The sequence below is a fragment of the Schistocerca piceifrons genome, chromosome 10 (genome assembly GCF_021461385.2).
Source record: "Schistocerca piceifrons isolate TAMUIC-IGC-003096 chromosome 10, iqSchPice1.1, whole genome shotgun sequence".
Classification (NCBI taxonomy): Eukaryota; Metazoa; Arthropoda; class Insecta; order Orthoptera; family Acrididae; genus Schistocerca; species Schistocerca piceifrons.
This window is the reverse complement of record NC_060147.1, coordinates 38,430,253-38,447,580: the sequence shown is the minus strand read 5'-3', so window position 1 is coordinate 38,447,580 and position 17,328 is coordinate 38,430,253. Positions and strand designations below refer to the sequence as shown.

Genomic DNA, 17,328 nt, shown 5'->3' with positions numbered 1-17,328 from the left:
AAAAAAAGAAGAGCCCGCAATGATAAAAGCTCAGCACAACAGTGCGTAGCGCCATAACATGGCCAGCACGGCGGCCCGACCACATACACGGGTACGCACACACTGTTACGGCACTCTCAGCATCAAAAGGGTTAACATACCACAGGCTAGAAAGAGCCAAAACAAATTTTTGCACAAAAGCACTTTTCAGGGACAAATGCCCACATAGGTCAAAAAATAATTTAACACCGAATTTCAATTAACTGCTTTTGCTGCAACTTTGTATTTCTGTTATAGATATACTGGGTAATATTAATAAAACCAACACACTGTAGTGATAGGTTCCCAACTGAAAATGGAGGGGAAAAGGTTCCACGAACATGTGTCTGGAAATGCATTGTTGCTTCGGTAGATGGCACTAGCGAATGAAAGTTCTCTGAACATATGCAGGGTGTTCCTTGTATGTTGCAGACTATGTGACTGACGCAGCATACTTTAAGCAGCAGAACAGTCCGGTATTCATGGAACAAGCCAAGATGGTGTCTGTGGAGGGCCAAACAGATGGAAACAGTTGAGAGGCAGCACGCCTATACCAAAACAAGTACCCTCACAGACAACAACCACAAGCGTTTCGAACCCTTTGTGGCAGATTGTGTGATCGTGGGTCCTTTCAGAAATACAGACTGTGTCTACACCAGATTTGAAGGATTGGTTTCAACAGGACATCTTCCCCAGATGTCGAATTCAATGTGGAGATCCTTTAGCATGGCCTGCTAGATTACCAGACTTAAATCCCCTGGATTTTATGTCTGTGGGCATCTGAAAAACACTGTGTATGCTAAACCAGTTTCTAATGTGCAGAACTTTCAACGGTGTGTTCACGACACCTGTGGTACTATTCGGAGAGAGGCCAGAACATGCGAAGAGTGAGGCAATCCGTGATGCAACGTGTGAACACGTGCACTGTCTCTCACAGACACCACTTTGAAAATCTGGTGTGATGTGGATGTGCTGCAGCTCTGTTCTGTGTTCCAGGACAATTTGTTGACGTTGCGCGCACACACACACACCGTCCATTTCCGAGCATGTTCATTGGAGCTTTCTTCCTCTATTTCCAATAGTTTGTCAGTTTTATTAATGTCCACCCCGTATATGCTGCAGGACTCTGGGTGGAAATGAACAGAAAATGGTGGAAATAAAACTATCAGCTTGTGAAGCTAACACAGACCTGTGGCTACCACACAGATCAATCTGTCACCATAGCTAGGATTTTTTCTACTTTCACATTCATTGACTCCAGTAACCAACAACCAAACTGACAACTTCTGACAACTTAAACCTCGGGCTAAGCTGCAGATCACTCACTCGCCACAACCAGATTCATATGCTTTCCCATTCGTCAGCTTTGCCAGCTAACAACAAAACTGAATATATGCAACAAAACTGTGATACCATAGCAGCCGTTAACATTACAGACGGCTCACGAATGTAATATTTGTCCTGACCCCAAAAGAAATGGATGTTAAGTAGTAAAAGCAGAAAAAGAACGGGGAGGGGGGGGGGGGGGGGGGCGGCGGCACAAAATGATGCAAGTAATTCCCATATTCAGACAAAATCTTTAATAAAATGCCTAAATAAAAGGTGCATGTGCTATTTAACAATAACAAAAACTTCAATATGTGGCAGAAGCAGAATGTGAAGGAACAGCTGTCACCAAACTGTCATTCATTTGCATGTTGGTAGTGTAAATCTTATCACTTTGCTCATTGGCTACCACTACTATCCTCCTATTGTGAAAAACTGCTTCCAACATACACAGAAACACACTGCCAAAATCTGCTGTACACTACTAACAAATGCAGCACACGGACGGTCCATTGCAAAGTTTAGACCACAACTCTCATACTTGGGGCTTAGGGGCCAGGCTTCCTAGTCCCCCAGGGATTTGGGCCAGCAAGGGATAGCACCATCTATGTCGACAAAAGAAGTGGACACAGTGCACGCGAAGGACTTGCTGTCAGAGGCAGTTAGGTATTCCCTGCGCAAAATGAAAAGTAATCGACTGTGACTACAAATGTTAGAAGAGTAGTGAAGCAGAAACAAACAATGGATCAATAAGCTTAGGGATAAGATAAAGGCTCTTCAGAAACAGCAATCCTTTGACAGAAGGTACGCCAAACATTCATACCCGAAGCCAGTAGATGCCCAGTGAAAGCAGAAAGTACATAGCACACGCACAGGAAACAACCTTTAAATGGTAATACCTTTTCAGTTTCATTGTACACAAAGATCTTACCCTGACAAATCCTTGTACCAGCATAAACACAGAGTTATCAGTGAAATAATGCTTTTGTTACAATGTTGCAGAACACTGTAAGTAAGTTGTCAACTTATATGTGGACCACTTTTGTTTACAAGGAACTTTAAAGCACACTTGAGCATTTCATTCAAACTGAATAACTGGAATACTACGCAGTCATAAAATTCTTTATTTCCAGTAGTTTATCACCAACAGAAATTCATTTGAAGTTTGTGAAGTCTGTTGCTTCACTTAACAGTTAGAAATGGGCACCTGTATGCAATTCTTCCTTCCTAGCACAATACAGCAGTTTTGCCTTATACTGTTCTAACTGATCTGCAGAAAAATACCAGCAAAATGGTGTTATTTACTAACAACACTGCACTGAAAAAATGTAATAATAATTAATTAAATTGTGAATAAGTAGCTCAAATTCCTTCCAAAAGTTTTGCACAGCATATCAATGGTAATTCAAACACGGAAAAAAGAGTCATTTACAACCTTTTAAAGAACTGAGTTAAAACTATCAGTAAATTAACAGACTGAATATTTTCAATCAATGTCCATTCCCTGTCTATTTCCTAGAATAAATCTTGAATAAAAGTTTTTTCATGCATTAAGCATGCTGAACAGGTAGGCACGACAGGGGGTGCTCTCACATGATTGTCCAGTGGCCAACCAGATAACATTTTACTTGGGGCAGTGGCGGTGTGGTGTGGTGATGCAGGCAACAACTGGCCACGAAGTAAATAATCAATGCTGTTCCTGCTCTAGGGTTGACACATTCTTTTATATACCCTTGTTCCGCTCAGTAAATTAGTTATCCTTGTAACCTGAATATTTCATAACAAGGCGTTCCTGTTAATATAAACGTCACACAATTGCCAGCACTCATCATTGCCCATAAGTTCACAAGGGCTAAAGTCATACCCAATTTCAATACTAAATTAAAAACTGACCTGTGTCAATCTGCATAAAAAAAAAAATAGTTCGGCTCAAAGACGTGAATACTACCGCAACAAAATAAATTTCAGGGGTATGGCGAAGCTAAATTGCAAGGTAAACTAAAAACGGAAATACAGAAGCATCCGATCCCGCCCGTCTGCTTTGACCCATGACGTCACAAATATGGCGGAAACGACCATAAACCACGATTCCAATATGGCGCATATAAAGTCGGTATGTACACATTATGAGGACGAAAATACATTGAAAAACAAACACACACACTTTCCACAAAAAGCCTAATGACAATAAAGGGGACAAGCGTGGGAAATTGGGTGTTTTGGGCAGGGGGAAACTAAATATAAACAAATCTGGACACCCACCCCCATACAAAACCACACAGAACGACAAAAAAAACCGACATCACGAAACTCCCCATATACCACTAAACACATCATCTGGAATCGGACACTTCCCTTGACCTATATAGCTCAACAGCAGCTCCCGATCCCATAAATTAGGATCAAACACTTCCCTTGGCCTATATAGCTCAAAAACATCTCCTGATACCAATATCAACATACACAGCCAACCATTGGGATCGAACACTTCCGTTGACCTGCACACTGTTAATTTTATCCGTCACATCCATTCCTGAACAAAAACAACAACCGATTAATTTTACTAAAATTACCACACGATATACAGCGAACAACACTAAATTAACCTTCACACAAAACCATTAACTCGGTGAAATGAATTCCACTACAAACACAGCCGACACACTAACAATTTTGGATAACGAGCAAAAGCAAACTGAGCACATCACACCACACAAATAAAGACCCTGAGCATACCACGAGAGAGCACAACAAACCACAACACAACAACATCTACAAACACGCCACAATCACAAACCAAACTCCTCGCCTTCATGACGTCACACACGCCAACACCCTTACGTCACGGGTCAAAGCCGACGTGTGGGCCGGACACTTCTGTTGACCCCTAAAATCGTATTTTCTAGCCAACTCTTAACCAGCTGAACATTATGATGTCTACCGCACCTACAATTTTCCAAAGTCTTAAGCAACACCCCATAAAAAACTTTACAAATTTCCGATACCGTTTCGCGTCTTCGAGTTATAGAGTCACTTTTACCCAGCATAAGAACTTTAGGCATTACAGAAGCATCCATTTCCACCCCTCTGCTTAAACCCATGACATCATTAATATGGCAGAAACAGGTTCTTCCAGCATATACAAAATGCCGAAAATGGCATCACTACACACACACGCCAACAAACACAAACAAAAATAAAAAAGGCACAATAACTTCTCAGGGGACACCGCATTAATGTAGCACTGTCCGTGTGGGCAAGGTTTGCGTGCTCTGGATCTGGAGGACTATGCCGGCGGTAGCATAGCTACCAACAGGGTCACCCATGCCGGAGAGGCCAAAGGGAAGGAGCCAGACAAAGTGTGTCCCTCAACGTCCTATCAATAACCTGTCTCCCATCCTATCCGATCCTTTTTCCTTATCATTTTCAATTTCCTACATAGCGCAGGGAGGGCTCTAGACGCATGGTGAAGCCAGTCTCCCTAACGACGTAAACCCAATACAAATCAAAGACCTCCAGGTTGGGGTTGATCACGAGGTTAACAATCCCACATAAGAAAAAACATTGTTACAATACTAAATAAAAGATAGGGACACCTGGACTGATAATACTGATGAACGACCCATGCAAGGAAAAGGACAATGTAAATGGAGAAATGATACATACTTTGCTACTTGGAATTTAAGAACTTTGAACAAACCAGGAGGTGTACATGGACTCAAACAAGAGATGGAGAAATATCATACACAGGGTGTATACATGGACAAGGAAAAAAAATTTCCAGATTTCCCGGTTAAAAATACACTTTCTCCATGTCAAGTGACAGTATACTCTTCCTCGGCACAGTAAAACTCATCAATCCTTTGAATGTTTGTGGTTTTATATACCAGGGTAGAATTTCCCAGCACCTCAGAAATAGAAACTCAGGGGGAAAAAAACACTTTTTGAAAGACCTTTGATGTGCAGCAACATGTACGCTGCATATTTTTGTATTACGAAGGTATAAATTTGAATTCCACCAAACACCCCGTGTTACTTTCCGAAACATTGAAATCAAGATTGCGATGCGCTTTAGTAAGACAGTCATAGCTCATGTCATGTGATCTCCCCAGCTGATGACAGCATAGAACACATGATGTAGTGAGCCAATAGTAAGATCACTCTTCAGTAGTGCGAACACACAAATAAGAAAAGTTAATGGTTTAAATTAATATACATAGCATTCACATATAATATTGTGTCTCTAAGATTAATAAGCTGGAAGAGAAGCTAAGTTTCCACTATAATGTTGACCTTTTTTGCACATGTTACACTTTAACCCTGCTGTTCTGTTCGGGTCTATATGACCCGAAACGAATATGAACGTTATTTTACATTATGTAAATACCAATATATATTTATGAAACTTTGTGACTTTGTCTGAAAATGGATGAGCAGCATGTGTTTTAAAAGGTTTTAAAAAAGTTTAAGAAGTTTGGGCTTCAACTGTAATAGTTGCATATGTAATGTTCGGGTCATAATGACCCGACACAAATATGTTTAGTGTAACTCGTATTTATTTCTAAAATCTGGAAATGGCGAAAATTATTTTTGTTGTGTTGTGTGGGAATAGTGACTGCATCATTCCAACTTACTCTCAACAATCACCTAAAGCTCCATGCGTTCACAACAATGGGCTTGTTTGTTGCTTTCCCCAGGAAATAATAATTGGCAGTTCTCAATAATTGGAATGCTTTGTTTCTGCCCAGTTTGACTTGTGACACCATGGCGATGAGACCATTGAATGATCGTGAGTTGGAAGAAATAGTAAATGCCTCACCAGATGAAGGATCACTTTCTGAGTTTGAAGATCACATCAGCAATGCATCTGAAAGCGAGTGTTCCGATGACAGTTACGACAGTCCACAGCCCATACAAAATAGTGTAGAGACTTTTCTTTCTAAAAATGGGAATATAGAATGGCAGTTGCATCCACCAGCACAACATGGTCGCCTACCAGCTTCGAACATCATCAAGAGTACCCCAGGAGTTACCAGGTATGCAGTCAGCAGAATATCTGATGTAAAATGTTCATTTGAAGCAGTATTTCACACAGCGCTTCAAAATGAAATAATAGAGATGACAAATATTGAAGGGCAGCGAGTTTATGGTGAACAGTGGACAGATATTGATGGTTCTGTTTTCCATGCATACTTAGGACTCTTACTCCTAGCGGGTGTATATCGATCTCATGGGGAGTCTACAAAAAGTTTGTGGGATAAAGATACTGGGCGAAACATATTTCGAGCAACCATGTCTCATGAAACATTCTGTAAGATATCACGTGTCCTGCGATTTGACAAGAAATCTACTAGAGAGGAAAGACGACGTACTGACAAACTTGCCGCAATTCGTAGTATTTGGGAGAAGTGGGTAGAGGTCCTTCCTAAACTGTATAATCCAGGAGAAAATGTTACTGTTGACGAGCAGTTAGTAGCATTTAGAGGTCGCTGTCCATTCAAGCAGTATATCCCAAGTAAACCGGCAAAATATGGGATCAAAATATGGACCATGTGTGACAGCAAAACTTCATACGTACTGAAAGCCCAAATTTATACAGGAAAGGTGAGTGGAGCGGCACCAGAAAGAAATCAGGGAATGAGGGTGGTATCTGATCTCACTTCTGAGTTACGTGGTCAGAATATCACGTGTGACAACTTTTTTACGTCGTACAATTTGGGGCAGCTGCTTCTGAAAAGGAAATTGACTATGTTGGGAACTATACGGAAAAATAAGCCGGAGCTTCCACACAAAATGACCAACAAGGAGGTACACAGCTCTTCATTTTACTTCACAAATGACACTACTGTGGTTAATTATATTCCTAAGAGACACAAGAATGTTGTACTTATGAGCACTCTCCACCATGATGCGGAAATCAGTGACAGGGCTGATAAGAAGCCAAAAATGATTTTGGACTATAATTCAACCAAAGGTGCTGTAGACACGCTTGATCAGTTATTAGGTACATATACATGCAAACGAAAAAGTAATAGGTGGCCAATGATAGTTTTCTACAATATTCTTGATGTTTCTGCTTATAATGCATACGTTTTGTGGATTTCGGTTGACCCTAATTGGAATGCAAGCAAATTGACTAGAAGGAGAATATTCTTGGAGGAACTTGGAAAGTCACTGATAAAAGAACATATTGCATCAAGAACGCATTTCCCAAGAACAGAAGATTCTTTGAGAATGGTCACAAGCATCCAAAACCCGAATGATGTGGGTGGTGTGTCAGAATCGGTAACAACAAGAAAATCTACAAAACGTGCACGCTGTAAGTTCTGTCCATCAAGTAATGACAATAAAACAAACATGGTGTGTGGAAAATGTAGTAAACATATTTGCAAGAAACATGTAACCTACTTGTGTCCACAGTGCAAGCAGTAAGAAAAGAACTGTAGTATTTTATAAGATGATTGTATTGAAAATTCTGTTGTTTCAAATTTATGTGAATACTTGTGCCTAAACTACAATCAGTAAGAAGAGAGGATTCTAAAGTTGTAGTGCTTTCTATGTTGGAATGTAATAAAAAAACTGTAGTGTGTTCTGTACTGTAGTGTGCTCTAAGATGAATATCTGTAATGACAACTGTCTGTTGTTAGAAAATGTCAATACTTACGTCTAAACTGTCAACAATAAGAATAGAAGTATGGAAAAACTGTAGTGCTTTCTAAGTTGAATGCCTGTAATGGAAACTGTCTGTTGTTTCAAATTTATGTGCATATTTAAATGAAAAATATCCCTCAATAAAGTTGTATGCATTGTTATTATTATTATTATTACCATTATTATTATTATTATTATTATTATTATTATTACTAACAAGGTACTGGAATAGAACAACAATGTCGATAGCTAAAACTGTACCAAAATTTATGTTTCTAAAGCATTTTGATATGTCGGGTCATATTGACCCGAACAGTATATATGTCAAGTAAAAGTGAACAGAACAGCAGGGTTAAGATACATCACACAAATGTGCCAGTAAAATTTTTAATAACGACGTAAATGTCTGATCATCTGGGCTCTAAATTCTTCTAAATGGTTGCCCTTAAAAAGTTGATTTTTAAATGAGATTCAAATGCTTTGTGATTTAAGAAATTCATCGTACATTATCGCAAACAGTTCTTCTCGCGTAAAAGGAAATCTGCTTTGAATGTAACGCTTTTCAAACCACCATTCGCACAATATTTTCCAGCGACCAGTTACAAATAGGTTTGTTTCAGCAGTTGCAAGAGAGCACCAGATAACAGGCGTTACTGCGCTTGTGCAGTTACGATGACTCAGGAAGCCCAGATGTTTGTTGGTGTAAAACATAAGAGATCTTACATATGTTATAAACAAGACATCAGACAATACTCCAAGAGCTTCGGAACTTCGTGAACCATACTAAAACACATAATTTGGCTTAAAGTGGACATTTGTATGTAAATCTTCTTGGAGTACCAGTACTGTATTATCTAATATTTGGTTCTTTATTATGGCATAATGCCATGTGTGCTATTGAAATGCAGCGAACAGTTGAAACTAACTAATATAGTGAAATTAAACACTTCATTTCAAATAAATTGACTCCCTTAGCAGAAAAAATTAATTTTAAGCCAAATCTCTTTAGCAAGCCGGCAAAATAAACTTCACTGTTCTGTAAGGCGATTAATGCTCAACTGTCAGAAAGACGGAAATAAAATCTGAAACTAATAACATATGTTATCCTTCCGTAATTATGCGAACGTATTTTAATTCATTTAATAGCTCCCGGCTACAAAAATCCGTTTTGTTATTATTTAATGTGAGAGCAATAAACGAAGAGGAAACAACAAAATCACTGAACGTAAATACGGATCACGTGGAGACTCCTCACCTCAACTCAGACTGCTCTGTGCATCAGCCCCAGATATTTCCGAACCGGGTAATATTAAGTAGTGGCGCCCAGCCACACTTCTGTAACCAGAAGTGGGAAAACGTACTACTCAACGCGACTCAACTGTGCATGCTCAAGAGCCCGCCCGCAACAGCTCAAATGAATCTCATTTAAACAGTTTTCACATCACACTCATCAGAGGCAATTTGTTATTATAAAGCATTGCATAGTCTTCCTAAAGCCTTTGACACACTTTGATGTTGGCAGACGCTTGTATGAGCAGTTTTATTGTTGTATACGGCGCATTTCCTTTGCAACTTAAGTTTTATTTTCGTTTTTCTTTTCTCTCGTTCATGTTTTGTTGCTGCAGTATTATTCTGCGGTAGCAGGATACAGTAATATCCTTTGTTAGAATATTGGTTTTTACCAGTCAAAATCACAAAATTTTAACTGAAAACTAAAACAATTAAAAATTCCCGGAATTCTAAACAATACCCAGTTTTTCCCCAGATGGAAAAATTCCTGGATTTTTCCCAGATCGTATACACCCTGCATATAGGAGTAGCAGCAATTCAAGAGGTCATATGGAAAGGAGATGGCATCATAAGAAGTCGTAATCACACAATTATGTATAGTGGAGGAGACAGTGGTATCGAAGGTGGTTCTGGCTATCATTTAGACAATAAGTATAAAGCAGCAATCATAAATTTTAATCCTATAAATGAAAGGAGCAAGATGTATGAAACAGGCGAAATTCCCTCAAACTTCAAGAAGAATATAATAATTCCAATCCCAAAGAAAGCAGGTGTTGACAGATGTGAAAATTACCGAACAATCAGTTTAATAAGCCACAGCTGCAAAATACTAACACGAATTCTTTACAGACGAATGGAAAAACTAGTAGAAGCGGACCTCGGGGAAGATCACTTTGGATTTCGTAGAAATACTGGAACCCGTGAGGCAATACTGACCCTACGACTTATCTTAGAAGAAAGATTAAGGAAAGGCAAACCTACGATTCTAGCACTTGTAGAATTGGAGAAAGCTTTTGACAATGTTGATTGGAATACTCTCTTTCAAATTCTGAAGGTGGCAGGGGTAAAATACAGAGAGCGAAAGGCTATTTACAATTTGTACAGAAACCAGATAGCAGTTATAAGAGTCGAGGGGCATGAAAGGGAAGCAGTGGTTGGGAAGGGAGTAAGACAGGGTTGTAGCCTCTCCCCGATGTTATTCAATCTGTATATTGAGCAAGCAGTAAAGGAAACAAAAGAAAAATTTGGAGTAGGCATTAAAATCCATGGAGAAGAAATAAAAACTTTGATGTTTGCTGATGACATTGTAATTCTGTCAGAGACAGCAAAGGACTTGGAAGAGCAGTTGAATGGAATGGACAGTGTCTTCAGAGGAGTATATAAGATAAACATCAACAAAAGCAAAACGAGGATAATGGAATGTAGTAGAATTAAGTCGGGTGATGCTGAGGGAATTAGATTAGGAAATGAGACACTTAAAGTAGTAAAGGAGTTTTGCTATTTAGGGAGCAAAATAACTGATGATGGTCGAAGTAGAGAGGATATAAAATGTAGACTGGCAATGGCAAGGATAGCGTTTCTGAAGAACAGAAATTTGTTAACATCGAGTATAGATTTAAGTGTCAGGAAGTCTTTTCTGAAAGTATTTGTATGGAGTGTAGCCATGTATGGAAGTGAAACATGGACGATAAATAGTTTGGACAAGAAGAGAATAGAAGTTTTCGAAATGTGGTGCTACAGAAGAATGCTGAAGATTACATGGGTAGATCACATAACTAATGAGGAGGTATTGAATAGAATTGGGGAGAAGAGGAGTTTGTGGCACAAGTTGACAAGAAGAAGGGACCAGTTGGTAGGACATGTTCTGAGGCATCAAGGGATCACAAATTTAGCATTGGAGGGCAGCGTGGAGGGTAAAAATCGTAGAGGGAGACCTAGAGATGAATACACTAAGCAGATTCAGAAGGATGTAGGTTGCAGTAGGTACTGGGAGATGAAGAAGCTTGCACAGGATAGAGTAGCATGGAGAGCTGCATCAAACCAGTCTCAGGACTGAAGACAACAACAACAACAACAACAACAACAACAACAACAAATGAAAGGATGTGTACTTTGAGAATGAAGCCCGCTTCTTCAACATCACTCTAGTATGTGTGGATGCACCCACAGAAAATGAGGAGTGTGAAGTGAAAGATTAGTTTTATGGTCGACTGGAACAGGAATTACAAGGCATACCAAGGAATGATGTAAAGATGGTGATGGGTGACTTCAATGCAAAAGTGGGAAAAGAAGAAGCCTTTAGAGATACAGTAGGAAATGAAAGCCTGTACGAGGTGTCGAATAAAACTGGACAAAGACTTATAGACTTTGCCATGGGCAATGAAATGGTAGTGAAGAGTACATGGCTCCAGAGAAAGAACATAAGGAAAGCCACATGGCGCTCGACAGATGGCACTATTTTTAATCAAATTGACCATGTGGTAATCGACAGCCAACATGTGTCTGACATCCTTGAAGTTGACAGCTGCAGGCGGGCTCACCGCAATTCGGATCATTATATAGTAACAGTGAAGTACAGACAACACATAGCTGTCTATAGATCCAGAGGGAAGACAAAAGCTCCACGAAGATACAATGTTTCCAAATTGAAAGAGAAGGGAGTATCTGAAAAGTCTGAAACAGAACTGCAGAAAAAGTGTGAGGTTAAGCAAAGCCAAGCTGTGGAAAGCATCGAAGGGAAGTGGAGTATGATTAAAAAGACTTCACTAGAAACTGCAGAAGTCTTAAGTTTAGAAGAAAGGGTGAGAAGGACAAGATGGAACAATGACTGTAAAAAGGCAGTGGAAGAGAGAAATGAGGCAAGGAAGAAAATGATAAACAGGACAACAAGATCTAACACAGAAGAATTCATGAAGAAAAGGAAAGAGGCAGAAATGATTTGCAGGGAGGAATTAGAGAGGAGTGGATTACGGAGCTAGAAGAAGAATATAATGATCAAGAAGTAAGAAAAATCCACAAGAGAGTTCAGGAACTGAAAACCTCATACGGTATTCTGTAGAAATAAAGAAGGAAATTTTATAGGAGGAGAAGAACAGGTTCTAGACCGATGGGCAGAATATTTCAGTGAGCTGCTGAATATTACAACAGAAAGAGTAGTTCTGGAAGAAAATGAAACAGAGGGTCACCAACTGTGGCAGAACGTTAGTCAGGCTGAAAGACCTGTAACTATACCAACAATAGAGGAATAATAAGGCTCCAGGAAGAGATGCCAGACCAGTCGAACATGGCCTTTCCATTCCCAATTCATAAGAAGAAGGACAAAGCTAACTGTGAAAATTATCGCGCTATTGCTTTAGTCAGCAATGTGTACAAAGTATTAGCCAAAGTCACTGCTGTGAGACTTACACCAATTACAGAAGAAATACTCGAGACTGCCAGTGTGGTTTTCGACGGGGCAAATCAACAATAGACCAGATCTTCATTATAAGGCAAATAATGGAAAACTGTTATGAATATAATGTGGATGTACACCAACTTTTTGTAGACTTTAAACAGGCCTATGATTGTGTTAGAAGGAAAAAGCTATATTACACCTTAATGGAGATGGAATTCCCAAGTAAACTTAGACTGGTACACATGACCCTCACCAGCACAAAATACCAGGTAAAAGTAGAAGGAAAACTTTCTAAAGAATTTGAGGTCTACCAAGGGTTAAGACAGGATGACGTATTATCCACTCTACTCTTCAACATAGTGTTGGAGAGAGTAATGCGAAGGGTGGAGACTGTTAACCGAGGTGACACTGTTTAAGCATATGCACCGAAATCTAGCTTATGCCAATGATGTGTGTATGTTGTCTAGAAGTTTGAAAGAAATGGAAGAAGAATTTGGCAGACTGGAAAAGGAGGCAGAACGGTTGGGACTTAGAGTAAACAACACAAAAACACAGTATCACTTTGCTTCAGGAAAAATGCTGCTGTTGAAGAGAAATATATTAAGTTGAACAGAGGCAATTATGAGAGATGTGAGAAGTTCCAATACCTGGGAGTGCTGGTTATGGAGGATAGCAGAATAAGAGAAGAAATAAAATCTAGGATTGCCCTGATCAAGATCCTTCAGTCACATAGACTGAGCAGAAAATCGAAGGTGACTGTCTATCGAACAGTCATAAGACCGGTGGTAATGTATGGCTCAAACATGGACAATGACTTTAGCAGAAGAGCAGCTCTTGAGAAGATGGGAGGGGAAAATATCAAGAAAGATTTTTTGGAGCTGTGTATGAGGTGGGGCAATGGAGGATAAAGAGAAACAAGGAATTGGAAGAACTATACAGAAATCCTGACTTGGTGACTGAAATTAAGTGTAACAGATTAAGATGGCTGAGCCATTGAGCCATGTAGAGCGAATATCAGAGGATCGAGCTGCCAGAAAGGTTCACACGGGAAATCCGAGTGGCAAAGGTAGATCGCAGAAACAATGGCTGGCGGATGTCGAAAATGATTTGAGAAAGATTAGAGTCAGGAGATTGAGGAAGCGAGCAGAAAATCATCAGGATTGGGCCGTGATCATCAGAAAAGACAAGGCCCTACATGGGCTGTAGCACCACGGAGTAAGTAAGTAACCAATAACTTCTCACTCCAAAAATAAAATGAAACTAACAGGACAACTGTAGGGTTAGGGTGAGGACAAGCTACATGTACAATAAAATGAAAAACAACCCTCTATCCCAAAACAAATAACATAAAAAAAAATTTTAATGACATTCTGGTACACCAACAAAACCACAGGAACTGGACATTTCCCTTGACCTATACAGCTCGAACATGGCTACCAATACCAAAAAACAAACACCTACAACTCTGAAAAGTGGAACCTAGACCCCCACAACTTAAAAACCCAAATATGCCACATTCACATTAAAACAACACAACTGACCTACCATAAACAACTATGCAAAACACAAAACATCACAATGTACAATAAAACCATGACAAAAATCACTTACCACCTACGTACGTATGCACATGCAGGCGCGCGCGCACACACACACACACACACACACACACACACACACACACACGACAATGCAACCACACAAACGTGACACACAACATATTCAGCAAGAAGACTGAGTAGCTGCAGAAACTGTATGACAGACATCATACCACCACACATCTCAGAACGTAATGATACACTCATGAACTTCATTGTCATATCCACATCTAATGAAAAAGTACTAAAAAACTTCTTTCAGCACAACAAACACCAAACTAACCAGACCTAACAAAAACACCAAACACATAAACAAAAACGAATCTTAATCTCCCACTGAAAACACTTCCCATTACTGCACCAACTACATAAACTCAAAACCACATTAGTATGATGACAACCGAAACTCAACTGAACGCAATACAGGAAGTTAAACTTGGCACGTAAACCTCCACTACCAGAGGATACCATCAAATATAAACAACACGATATCTACAAACAGAACCAACTCTAAAGCTCCACACCGTAATGGCGTCACACACTATACTATCACATCATGGGTCAAAGCATACAACTGGAATCGGATGCTTCCATTGACCTGATTTTATTGTGTTAAATGTAGGTACCTGTAAATTTGCAAACCTTCACGTCTGCTGAAATAAGTCTTTCTTCTACTGTCTACATAGCTTACATTTCATTTATACCTGGTAACAGTTGCATCTACATTAAGTACCTTGCTGGTTCTGGAGACAGGAGAGGACCTCGAGTAGCCACCGAAGTTGTCCACGGGCCTAAGAATGGCAAGTACTGCTCACAGAACTGATCACAAGACAATCCTCTCTGGTGACGGAAGTCTGGAGACACCCACAACGTATGGTCAGCAACCACATTAACGAACCGTGATGACACTTGCCCGAGAGAGCGCACGTCACGAGGTGGCAGTGAACGCAACACCACCAGCAGCAACTCGTCTGACAAGTCTGTGAGACTTGGACCGTACTGCTGAGCACTTCTTCTAGCCGCTTCTGAAAATAAAAACAAGTGGTTGAGACAGTGCTTTGAAAAACACTTTGACATTTGCCACACACAATACCACCACTACAAAATGGGCCTATACTTAAAATGCAACATAATTAAAAGCCACAGGAGTAAAAATCATTTAATTCTTATAAAAGGCACCAGTTAACAGATATTTCACTACAGATTCAAGTGCACGGAGTGATTAAACATACAAACAGGCAACCAAAAACGTCAACATTTTGCACTGTCCAAATTGGTAAAACTAACCACTTAAATCTGATGATATCTATACTTTCAAATTGCAGCTTATCACATGAGTTTTCCATTGACTTAAAATGTAACTTGTATTAGATCTATTTTAAGTTTTTGTGGTATCGTGTGGCCTCCGCAACACTTAAATAGGCTCTACCGTGATGTTTTTGTAATTGAGAACGTCAGTGCGATAAAAAATCAACATTCATCGATAGTTTACATCTCTTCCATATAATGTAACAGGGGTTAGTTGTTAAATGTTGAGGCACTAACTGTGGCGTCTCTTTTTATTTCGAAAGAAACTAACAGAATAAGAAAGCAAATTACTGTACCATCCAAACATATACCCAAAGCGAGCCACTCGCTTGCATTAGACCTACATAACACAACGACATTCTTCAAAGCGTTGTTAGTATAGTTTCATAATTCTAAACAGCTGTAAGTAATTTCAGACAAGACAACAGTCCAAACAAAGGGAGCATTACACATACTACGCACTACTCACCATTTTTCTTCCTTAAAGACCTCAGCTTCAAACGCTGAACAAGCATTCGTTTTCTTTTGTGAACTTTTTCACTGCTTTCAAGCTTAACTTTTCTCTTGCGGCAACTTTCGTCTGATGTCTGTGGTTTTGGCTCGTCTGTCTTTCTTTCTTTTTGATGGTCCGAACTTTCTCCATTTCCCACAGCTCTGTTTTGGGATCCATCAGTTTCTCCTTTTCCAAGGGCGGCAATGCCGACAGGCTCCGATTTGTTTTCCATGCTGTAAGAAATTAATAAATTTACCGTAAAAGTTCCTCTGCCTTGCAGTTTGTATCAGACGCTAAATACTCATCACGCATATAAAATTAGTGACTCAAAGAAACTGGAAAGCAGTTAACTATATTAACATTACTTCCTTACCTCCGAAAAGCCTTCGACGACAAAGCCCTCAACCTATTTGCTGCGTCAATTCCAAACAACCATTATACCCTAAACACTGCCACAATTTTCTAAGAAGTGCTCAAAGATGTGACAAGCGCACAAACACTCAACAAAGATGCAACTGCAGCTCGGATTTCAGTGTCTGCCGTCAGATGCATGATGCTGCTACACAAATGGGCACCATTTAGTTTCCCTGATTTTATAGCCATAAAGGATAGATAAGAGTCTCAAAATACTAATAAACATGAATTTCCTAAAAATTCTTTTAATTGTAACAGTTAAAACCAGTTATCACTAAACAGAAGAGGGACAGCTATTGTTACAATTTCTGGAGTAGAACATTGAACACATTGAATGAAAAATCTGTCCAGAATTATCACAGCGTATTTTCTCTAGCCACGGCTGCAGTACATACATAAAATAATTAATGGAATTCCTTCTTAATTAATATTTAAATCGAAATTCCAATGTTCACGAACGCCGAAAACTACCTCCATGAAGACAAGAAATAATTGCATACATTCCACTTGTGAAGGAATATACATAACAGAAAAAATTAGATTAACAACGGAATTAAACTTGTAATTCTTTTGCATCAAATACATTACACTTTGAATGAAAAACTTGACAATTAAAAAGTAGTTGGTGAGAAGCAACAATTTACATAACCTTGATCCTTAGCTTTGCCGTCTATGAAGCATTTTTTGTCATTAGTAAGTGATCGACGATTTTCCTATCTTCAGTGTTGCTCTATTCCAAGTTACAGGTAGGTATTAATAAATGGAGAGGAAGGTACTTTTTTCTTCTAGTACCGGTATTGTAACTGCATATACGTAACTCGTTCTCAGCTGACATC

At 39.4% G+C, this 17,328-nt stretch overlaps 1 protein-coding gene across 1 annotated transcript in view; it reads right to left on the bottom strand.

The window, feature by feature from the left end:
• Window positions 1–16,560, bottom strand: part of LOC124718667 — a 98,568-nt gene extending 82,008 nt beyond the window's left edge. The window contains exons 1-3 of the mRNA XM_047244293.1: window positions 16,452–16,560; window positions 16,055–16,311; window positions 15,011–15,302 (exon numbers count right to left, since the gene is read on the bottom strand). Coding sequence (XP_047100249.1) covers window positions 15,011–15,302; window positions 16,055–16,310 — 548 coding nt within the window. The 5' untranslated portion in view covers window position 16,311; window positions 16,452–16,560. The remainder of the gene's footprint in view (window positions 1–15,010; window positions 15,303–16,054; window positions 16,312–16,451) is intronic.
• Between the last annotated feature and the right edge of the window lie 768 nt (window positions 16,561–17,328).